Here is an 11016-nt window from a genome sequence, read left to right as displayed (position 1 = left end):
TGTTGGTTCCTGTTGGTCCTAGTCCTAGATAAAGTTAGGTTTCATCAGGTTTAACCAAGCCCATATCTCAGGCTATGCTCATTGATTAGTAAACACCAAGGATAAAGAGTTTAGCCATATAGTTTTTCCTCTCATCACCATCTCTGCTTAAAATCTTTTGCTGGAGACTTCACTCACTTCCATTGCTTCTTTATTTTCACAGCGTACAAATACCCTGTTGCTTTCCTCATTAATCAGCAACTGCCTCTCCTGCCCCTTCTGTCCCTTTCTCTCTTGGTAATTTTGATTATGTTGCTTAGTGACACTAGAGTTAATTTGGTTATGCACTTTCAATTTGCTTTGCAGGTACAATGTGGGTAATGGTTTTCATGTGATTGCTGCACATACTGATAGTCCATGCCTAAAGCTTAAACCCAAGTCTGCTTCATCAAAATCTGGATACCTTATGGTCAATGTACAAACTTATGGAGGTGGTTTATGGCACACATGGTTTGATAGGGATTTAAGTGTAGCAGGAAGGGTTATAGTAAAGGCTAACGATGGATCCTTTATGCATAAGCTTGTCAAAGTGAGGAGACCTTTGTTACGAGTACCAACATTGGCTATTCATCTTGACCGGTTCGCCATTTAGTTCTTGAAGATTTCATTGCTTGTTTTCTATTTGATTATGGTCAAACTGTAATAGAAATATATCTTCTTGTTAGACTCTATGGACAATTGGTGCATGCTCTATTTAAATGATTTGTAGAATTTATTTATTTCCATTAGTCAGAGACAAGATTTATTAAAGAGAAAAGGTTAGTTGCACAAGTCTGTAGTAGTTGAACAGCGACAAAAAGTTGAAAGTCACAATTACACTACATCCCTGTACAAAATAAGAATCCACAAATTAGATTGTACTTGATGCTATTGACAACCACATGCCCAAAACAGCGTGGTCATTGAAGATCTTCATTCCTTTTTCATCCACGCACCAAAGAATAGAGCCATGTTAATGTCCACAGCATTTTACCTTTCTCTTGAAATGCTTCACAGATGAGAGCTGACGTGGAGAGAATAAATCCTTGGAGGAACCCAAACTATAACTGTGGATGCAATGACATCTCTCCATACTTCTACCACAAAAGGATAAATCATAGACAATAAGGTATTGGTGTGCAAATGTAGAGTGTCATCAAGATTTATCCATGTGGTTACGATAGCATCTATATCCATAAAAAAGTCAACAAAAAGAGGAATGGTGTAGCTATAGGGTGGACAAAATTGGTGGCCATCTGATATTACTTGTACATCTGCCACTTCAGCAGTGTGTTTTGTCCTTAAACTATACAAAACTCGGGGTCGAGTTTTTTTTTTTTTAAGACAGGGCAAGTTGAGGCAGATCAAAGCTTGAGAAGAAGAGGATTGAGAATCAACTTCAGAAAAAAAAATGTTTTTTTACTATTCAAGTGAACTGTAACCAATATGGGTTCCTAAGCCAGCTCGTAGTGTGGAGAGATTGGAGAATAAATGGGGAAGATTATATCCAGTTAATTGGGGAAGTTATTAGTCATCAACCAGCCTTTTGTGGAGGGGATATATGAAGATCTTGTGGGTCCCATGGCCAAAACGTAGAGAAGAATAAAGAAGATTTGACAGCTTATTTTAGTGCTATTTTTTAGGAAGTTTCCTTTCTTGCATGCTGGATTTTATCAACTAGAGGTTGGTTTTCCAATTTTAATTTAGATTTGTTCTATGTAATAGGAAGTTTCTAATTTCAGGACTCTTTATTTCTTAGTTAATTAATTTCTAATTTAGGACAAAGAAGCCCCAATTGATGTAACCAATTGACATTATAAATAAAGGAAGAAGGCTGATCTACAGCCCACGATTGAATGAAAAAAAAAAAAAAGCTTTGTACTGGAAAACTGTGAGATGCAGTGCTGTGAGAGACAACTTGGGTGAGATGCCCTAGGGAAGAGAGATACTCGACGCAACCTATCCCCCTTCCCGTTCTCTTTTTTTCTATTTAATTTCATCTTTAATTTCTATTACTAGTTTCCTGCGATACCATCAAATCTGAATTTCTGGAAAGCAAGTTTCTCGGAGATTCTATCAGCTACTGGAATAGCGATCCTACTGTAAGGTTGGCTTGCGTTTGAACCAGCTCCTACATTAATTGGTAGCAAATCCTACCATGGCTAGCATTGATGATAATCTACAAGGAGGTGATGAAATTATCAGAACACATGATTGCACTTGAGAAAAAGTTTGACGCCTAGTTTGGTTTCTTCTACCGTCCACCTCCAAAAGATGCTACCATGACAAAAGAAATTTTAAGGAAGTACAACAAGAAATAAATAGTCCTCCCCAAAGAGGTCTATGTTGAGGGATTCAAAGCAGAGACAACCGATATGACTGTTGCTAGTCCTCGAGCAAAACAAAAAGAAAAAGAATAAAAACAAAAAACCTAACTCACTTTCGTAGGAATCACGGTTGCACTTAGCATGTGCAATAAGCCTTTAAACCCCTAGGTCACCCTTAGTGGACGAGTTGTATCTCGTGGGTGTTTGCAGTGAATATACTCCCAAAATTCAGAATAAATAAATCCCAACCTTGGTTAAAGGTAAGGCTCATACCGATCCGGAGCAAAGATAATTTTTCTTACAAGGGACCCCCACACTTGAACTTTTATTACCCTTTATCAATTCCAGGCATTAGCATATTTCTTAATTTGGAACTCACCTCGTCTCTTCCAAAACATCCTTATCTTAAGGTAAAACCACTTGTGAAGAAATAGGGAACCAATGACTAAGGTGTTGGAGTGTTTTTGACCAAAACATATTGCCAAGCATTAATGACATTTGCACATTTTTTTTTTCGCTTAATAAACTCTATTCTACTCCACTAATTTTGGCCTGAATGACATGGTGGAGCAAACACCAAACACCCAAGTTACTATGTAGCTTCGCTTTTTGCATATGCTCACAAAGACAGTGATGCTAGAGTTCTTTCAGAAGTTTCCTCCCTAGGAATTTCGATCAAGACACCACGCTTCTTGAGGCGCAATGACCTGTCTAGTTCTAAGGGAATCAACTCTTATTCTTCTTTATACCACATTTCACATTTCATTTAAAATTGTGCATTTGTCAACTCATGCCAAATTAAAAAGAATGTCTCAACTCCAAATCAAAAGTACAAAGAACCCACAGACTTACATATGGTCCAACACCATAAAACAGGGGTCTCTTATTTTTCAAAAGAAAGTCCCATCTCAAGACACAGGCTTGTTTCTTTCTTCTCAACAGGGTTTGTATACGTTCAAAATGGGTACCTTAGTCAAAACTTTTATTTTGCACATTAATGAAGCAACCGAATGGTATGATCATTAGCCAAAAGCCAAAGTAGGACTTCATCCTTTAGTAAGCTCAAAAAAACAAAAAGAAAAACAAATAAAACAAAGTGGAAAAAGCAGAAACTGGTTTCCCTCCCCCACACTTAAGTCATACAATATCCTCAATGCATGGAAAGAATTAAAAACGAAGACAATGCAAGGGGGTCATAACTGATTAAAAGTTAGTCATCAATGTAAAGAGGTTCATGGAGATCCATGACCTCTTTACTACCAGTAGTAGGAAACTCGAGGAACGGTTCAAATGCTGACCATTAACCTTGGAAATTACCCCTGTTCCTGGATTCAAAATCTCCATAGCCCCATGGGGATGTACATTATGGACAATAAACGGACCATCCCATTGGGATCTAAGCTTACCAGGGAAAAGATGCAATCGAGAGTTGTACAATAAGACCTTATCACCAATTGCAAAAGATTTACGCAGAATGTGCTTATCATGGAAAGCTTTGGTCTTTTCCTTGTAAATCCTAGAACTTTCATAGGCTTCATTCCTAAGTTCCTCCAACTCAGATAGTTGGAGCCTACGATGAATTCCCGCATCAGACAAATCAAAGTTGAGCTTCTTGATGGCCCAAAAGGCCTTATCCTCCAACTCAACTGGTAAGTGACAAGATTTTCCATACACCAAATGGTAGGGAGACTGACCAAGGTCGGTCTTGAATGCAGTCCGATGGGCCCATAAGGCATCAATGAGCCTAAGGGACCAATCCTTACGGTTGGGATTAACAGTTTTCTCCAAGATTTGTTTGATCTGCCTATTAGACACCTCCACTTGGCCACTAGTTTGGGGTGATAAGGGGTAAATAACTTATGGGTGATCCCATACTTTTTCATTAGGGCCTCAAAAGGCCGATTACAAAAATGAGTACCCCTATCACTAATTATTGCACGTGGTGCACCAAAGTGGGAAAAAATGTTCTCTTTTAGAAACTGGACCACCACTTTGTGGTCATTAGTTTTACAAGTTATGGCCTCTATCCATTTAGAAACATAATCAACGGCCAAAAGTATGTATAAATTCCCAAAGGAATTAAGGAATGGTCCCATAAAATCGATGCCCCATACATCAAAGATCTCAACTACCAAAATAGGGTTGAGGGGCATCATGTTCCTCTTATTGATACGGCCAAAAGACTGGCAGGCAGGACAAGCCTTGCAAAAATCAAAAGCATCTTTAAAAAGAGTGGGCCAATAAAATCCACATTGGAGAACCTTTGCGGCAGTTTTCTTAGGTCCAACGTGTCCACCATATGCATGATCATGACAAAAAGAGAGAATAGAAAGTTGCTCATGATCAGGAACACATCGTTGGATAATCTGATCCGGACATATCTTAAACAAATAAGGATCATCCCAGAAAAAGTGCTTAACTTGGGAATGAAATCTATACTTATCTTGGGTGGACCAGTGATCCAGAGTCACACCTGAAACTAAGAAGTTGACAATGTCAGCAAACCATGGTTCACTGGACATTGCAAATAATTGTTCATCTGGAAAGTTCTCGTTGACTGGAGAATCGACAGTCAAGGAATTGGAAAGCTGGGATAAATGGTCTGCAACTAAGTTTTCAACTCATTTTTTATCCCTAATTTCTAAATCAAAATATTGCAAAAGTAAAACCCACCTAATGAGATGGGCTTTGGCATCCTTCTTCTGATCTAAGTATCTGAGAGCAGAATGATCAGTATACACCACCACATGTGAACCAACTAAGTAAGACCATAACTTTTCTAATGTAAACACAACCGTTAAAAATTCTTTTTCAGTGGTTGTATAATTGAGTTGTGCATCATTTAAGGTCCTACTAGCATAGTAAATGACAGTGGGCAACTTATTAATCCTTTGACCCAAAACCGCTCCTATGGCAAAATCCGAAGCATCACACATCAGTTCAAAAGATTAAGTCCAAACAGGTGGTTGAACAATGGGTGCATTGGTCAACTCCTTCTTAAGTTATTTAAAGGATTCTAGGCACTCTTTAGAAAACTCAAAAGTTTGATCTTTGGCAAGTAATGAGGTGAGAGGTCGGGCTAACTGACTAAAGTTCTTAATAAACCTTCTGTAGAAGCCCGCATGCCCTAGAAAAGACCGGACGTCCTTAATAGATTGAGGAGGTGGTAAATTATCAATTAAATCCACTTTGGCTCTATCTACCTTAATTCCCTCATTGGATGTTACATGGCCTAAAATAATACCAGATTTAACCATGAAATGGCATTTCTCCCAATTCAAAACCAAATTCTTAGATATGCACCTTTTCAAAACTAGAGAAAGATGATGAAGACATTTAGAATAGGAATTCCCATGAATTGAAAAGTCATCCATAAATACTTCTAAGAATTTTTCGACCATGTCAGAAAAGATGCTCATTATGCATCGTTGGAACGTAGCAGGGGCATTGCAAAGCCCAAAGGGCATAACGCCTATAAGCAAATGTTCCATATGGGCAGGAAAAGTGGTCTTACGTTGGTCCTCTAAAGCAATTGGGATCTGGTTATAGCCATAATATCCATCAAGAAAATAATAGTATTCATGTCTAGCTAACCTCTCTAGCATCTAGTCAATGAATGGCAATGGGAAGTAGTCCTTCCAGGTTGCCACATTAAGTTTCCTGTAGTCTATGCACACTCTCCACCCTGATTGGACACGGGTTGGAATTAGTTCATTATTGGCATTAGGAACTACAGTCACACCAGACTTCTTAGGCACTACGTGAACTAGGCTTACCCATTGGCTGTCAGAAATAGGATAAATTATTTCATGATCCTAGCACTTTAGGATCTCTTTCTTAATGGTTTCCATCATCACTGGGTTAGCTCTTCTTTGGGGTTCCGTGGATGGTTTGGAATCCTCTATAAGATGTATATGATGTTGCACAATAGAAGGGCTTATACCCTTGATATCAGCCATGGTCCAACCTAGGGCTTCCTTATTATCTTTTAACACTTTAAGTAACTCCTCTTCCTGGCTAGAAGTCAAATTTCAAGAAATTATTACAGGAAGAGTCTGGTCAGGCCCTAGGAAAGCATACCTCAAATTAGATAGCAACTCCTTAAGATCTAGCTTAGGGGGCTCAACTATGGAAGGTTTGGGAATGGAATTGGAAAGGGGTCCTAAGGGCTCCACAGGTATATGAAGACTCAAGACTTCAGAAAAGAAATTTTCACTATCATCATCTAACTCATCCATACACTCTTGGAATTCTAAATCAAAATCAATATCAAAGTTGGTAACTTAATCATCAGAAAAATCCAGAAAATCCTCAAGCATATTGATCTCTTTTTCCATATGTGGTTGCTTGCCTATCCTAAACATGTTAAACTCAACAATTTGGTTACCAAAAGATAATCTTAGGAAACCATTCCGGCAGTTGATTAATGCATTACTGGTAGCTAAGAATGGTCTTCCTAGAATTATTGGGATCTCATCCTTGGTTGAGAAGGGCTTGGTATCTAACACAATGAAATCAACAGGGAAAATAAATTCCCCCACCTTTAGTAAGACATCCTCAACCATCCGTTTAGGAATCTTAACAGACCTATCTGCCAACTGAAGAGTAGTTCCAGTGGCTTTCAATTCTCCCAATCCAAGTTGCTTGTACACATGGTAAGGTAAAAGATTCACACTTGCACCAAGGTCAAGTAAGGCATGCTCAATGTAGGTGTTGCCTATGACACAAGATATGGTAGGGCTCCCTGGATCCTTATACTTGGCTGTTATAGGCTGAGTAATTATGGAACTAATGTTACCTGCCAAGAACACCTTTTTGGGCACACTAGTGATACGTTTGTGAGTACACAAATCTTTCAGCACCTTTGCATAGGCGGGGATCTGGGATATGGCATCCAAAAGAGGGATGCTCACTTCTACCTTTTTTAAGACTTCTAAAATTTTATCCATGGAAGCAGTCTTCTTTTTGTGTACCAAGCGATTAGGAAATGGGATAGGATGAACATAAGGACTGTTAGTGATTTGCCCTTTTTCAGAAGAATCATTTTTGGTTTCCTCAACCAAATCATCTTTAGTTTCAAAAGAATCTTTAGGTTCATCAGACGAACCTGGAATAAGAGGCACACTTGTGTCCTCAACTGAAGGAGAGTTAACAGGAGTAATAGATGGGGAAGATTTAGGAACGCTCTGTTGGTACTCTCTACCACTCCTAAGGGCATAAAAAACATTACATTGGTTAGAGGGCCCTTGTTGGGTCTAACCTTGTACTATATTCAGTGGTGCATTAGTTAGTGTTTGTGAACTAACAGGCTGATGATGCCTAGGGTTAAGCTCTAGTTGACTGGATAAAGTTTCTTTCTCCCTCTCACGCATAATTGAGACAACTTGAGTGAGTTCTCTCGTAAGATTTTGATGGCTTGTCATGAGGAGGGCTATATTTTTTTCCAAGTCACTTATTCTACTTGCCTCTCCAATGTTGGTAAACCCAGGGGGTTACTGATAAGATGATAGGAGAGGGCCCCTAGGAAAACTAGCCTGAGGTCCTACATTTGACCTAGGAAAAGTATTTTGGGAAAAAGATTGTTGTGCAAAGGGAGGCCTTTGGAGTCCAAGTTGACCTTGATTATGGAAATTGGAAGGCCCTGCTTGGTTGCCTTGATTCCAAGAGAAATTTGGGTGATTTCTCCATCTTGGATTGTAGGTGTTATTATATGGATTATTCTGGTATAAGGCATTAACACTATCATTAGAAGTGCCTCCAGAGGTGTTGGGGCACTCTTCTATGACATGTCCAGGGGCCTGGCACCAAGCACAAATCTTAACCAAATTAACTGATGATGGCTCTCTAGGAACAATAGCCTCAATTCTCTTGATTAGGCTATCCAAATGGGCTTCCTTGGCTACTATCCCATCCACAAAATATCCTTTTCCTCCTATGGTTCTTTCACTCTCTTAGGTTGATTCCCACTCACTAGTTTTGTCTGCTAAGTTAAGTAAGAATTCTCATGCCTTTCCTTCATCTGTAAAGGATGTGAATCCCTCAGGGCACATAGACTCTATCATTTGTTTAGTTGGGTAATCAATACTCTCATAAATTATTTGACATAAATGCTATAAGTCTAGGCCATGGTGAGGGAATTCTTGGAGTAGATCCTTGAATCTCTCCATAAGTTTGGGAAATGACTCACTAGGCTTTTGCCTAAACTGAAGGATATCACTTCTAAGCTTATTGGTCTCGTGAGTTGGGAAAAACTTCTTAGGGAAGACAACTGTGAACTGTTCCCATGAGGTTGTGGAATTTGTAGATAACCCATACAACCACTTCTTAGCTTGGTCTTTTAATGCAAAAGTGATAAACCTAAGTTTAACAGCATCATCAGAAAGCTATTGGATCTTAATTAAAACACATACCTCTTCAAATTCCCTTAGAAATAGGTATGCATCCTCAAAGGTCAACCCATGGAAGTGGGACAACATAGTGATGTATTGAGATTTGAGTTCAAAATTATTGCCTTGGGCTTGTGGTAGAACTATGCAGGAAGGTTGGGCTGTTCTAGCAGAGTAGAACCTATCTTTTAGAGATTTAGGTGAAGGGTTTTGATGATGGTCTCCCATATTGAAAGGTTTTAAAGAGAGCAAATGTATAGGGTTACTACTTGTTGGATCTATTCTTTCTAACTGATTCTTAGTATTACGTACCCACCTAACACTCATGCAATAGAAAACTACCTACAACTAGAGTAAAACAAGCACAAGAATGGATAACAAAACTTTTTTTTTAATGATTTTTTGATTTTTTTTTGCTTTTTGGGAGCTTAGGATCTGGGGTTGCTGAGGTCAATTCCTGAGGTACTGCTACAGGGCGAAACCTGTCTTTATCATACTGTGAGGCATGGTGACCTCCACCGATACAACTATTATTGCAAGTTGTTATTCTCAGGAATTCAATAAAAGAAAAGGAAAAACAAAACAAAGCAAACAAAGCACTTCGATTTACCAAAAGAAAGCGAAAAATAACATGGAATTGTCTCCCCGGCAACGGCGTTAAAAACTTGTTTGAGATTTTAAAATATAACCGCAAGCGTACGAATCAGTGTAGCTACAGGTCGAACACAGGGAAAGCAACCACTTTATTTTTTTTTCTTTTAATAATGCGAAAGTGAACTGATTAATGGTTGTGATCTAATTCTAATTAGCATCCTAAACAAATGTATCTAAAATAACGTCCTAACCATTCGTCATCTAAGAATTTAAAGACGCAAGCCATGTAATTAAAATTAAATAAATAAATAACTGAAAATAAACAACCCACGCAATTAAAAAAAATAATAAAGGAAAAGCCCGAGGGATGCATCATAATATGAGCTTCCCTACTTGACCAGAGAGTCACTCTTACAAGGGTTACTCTACTTGGCTTTAGGGAAAGGGAGACAATTAAAATAAAAACAATAAATTGATGGTTCTATGGCTAGGAGGGGCAAAGCCAACACATACACTGGCCATAAACCTTGGGGGAAAGAGATAGCAATAATGTAACGACTGAAATTAAAATCCTAATTTAAGAAAGAAAGGGTAGTCAGAAGAGGGAATGAGAGGGGGGAGAGAAGACTACTGAAAGAGCCTACTTACTTGAACTTCAACCCTTGAACTGAAAATTTGATTGATTTGAGATACTACCAATACCAAAAACCAGATCTGGAATAAACCAAATCTGAAATTTCTAGTACTGGAGAAAACAAATCTAAAGAAAAAAAAAATGAAACTTGAAAGACATGCTTCATAGCTTGTTATTGTCACCTAGAACTAAGCCTCAAACTAGAACTTGAAAATTACAACTTCAACTGCTTAAACAATAAAAATAAAAAAACTGAATCAAAAACAAAAGTGCTTGCATTAATTGAATAAAAAGAACTTACAAAAGTGTTTAAAGCATAAACCTAGAACTAGAGCTAGAAAAAGAGAAAACTAGAGAAAGAGATAGAGCAACTAAAAAAAAACCTAGAAGAAGAATGAAGTGTCTCCCCTCCTCTTATATGAGTTGTATTTATAGGAAATGGGGAGGTAGGGTAATAAATTTCTCTTTCCTAAAAGGGAGTAACCCACAATTGGTAGTGAGATCTTTTGAACTAAAAGTGCTAAGGTGGAGGAGAGAGAAGAGAGAAATAAACTTGGAGAAATTTTTTATAATTTTGTTTTTGCTTATTTTCTTTCCTTTTTTTTTTCTCCCTCCAAGGGATGATTTTCCTTCTTGCTTTGTGTGATTAGGACAATCTTTTGGTGATGATGTGGAAGAGAGAAGATTTGGACAAGATTTATTTCTCCCTTTTTTTTTTTGTTTTCTTGCGCAGGAAACCCCTCTCATGATTTTCCTTGCTTCTAATTTGAAGTGGAAATTTCCTCCATGCCCTTAGTGCTTTAAGTGAGTGAAAAGTAAGAAATCTCCAACAAAATTCTCCAAAAAAAGACAATCATGAGATTCGAACTTGAGACCTCCTGGTGAGTAAGGGAATTTTGCTTACCATAACTCACCAACTACACTAGATAGTTGTTGTTGGAAAGATATGATGCCCGATAATGCTTAAAGTCTTTAAAATATAAAACCTGCAAAAAGAGAGTAAAACCCAAGGTAGCTCCATTCTAAATATATAAAATGCATGTTTTATTACCCTAGA

The 11016-nt window shown here is 38.1% G+C and overlaps 1 protein-coding gene and 1 non-coding gene across 2 annotated transcripts in view; both read left to right on the top strand.

The window, feature by feature from the left end:
• The window catches only part of LOC122064681 (probable aspartyl aminopeptidase), a 28417-nt gene that overhangs the window by 1063 nt on the left and 16338 nt on the right, over nt 1-11016 (top strand). Inside the window, exon 3 of the mRNA XM_042628451.1 lies at nt 346-618. Coding sequence (XP_042484385.1) covers nt 346-618 — 273 coding nt within the window. The remainder of the gene's footprint in view (nt 1-345; nt 619-11016) is intronic.
• On the top strand, nt 8466-8572 carry LOC122064685. Its single transcript, XR_006135797.1, has one exon. It is a non-coding gene; the product is annotated as a small nucleolar RNA R71 (small nucleolar RNA).

The sequence above is a fragment of the Macadamia integrifolia genome, unplaced genomic scaffold (assembly GCF_013358625.1).
Source record: "Macadamia integrifolia cultivar HAES 741 unplaced genomic scaffold, SCU_Mint_v3 scaffold1712, whole genome shotgun sequence".
In the NCBI taxonomy this organism is placed as follows: domain Eukaryota; kingdom Viridiplantae; phylum Streptophyta; class Magnoliopsida; order Proteales; family Proteaceae; genus Macadamia; species Macadamia integrifolia.
The sequence above is the reverse complement of the archived record's forward strand: the minus strand, read 5'-3'. Positions and strand labels throughout refer to the sequence as shown.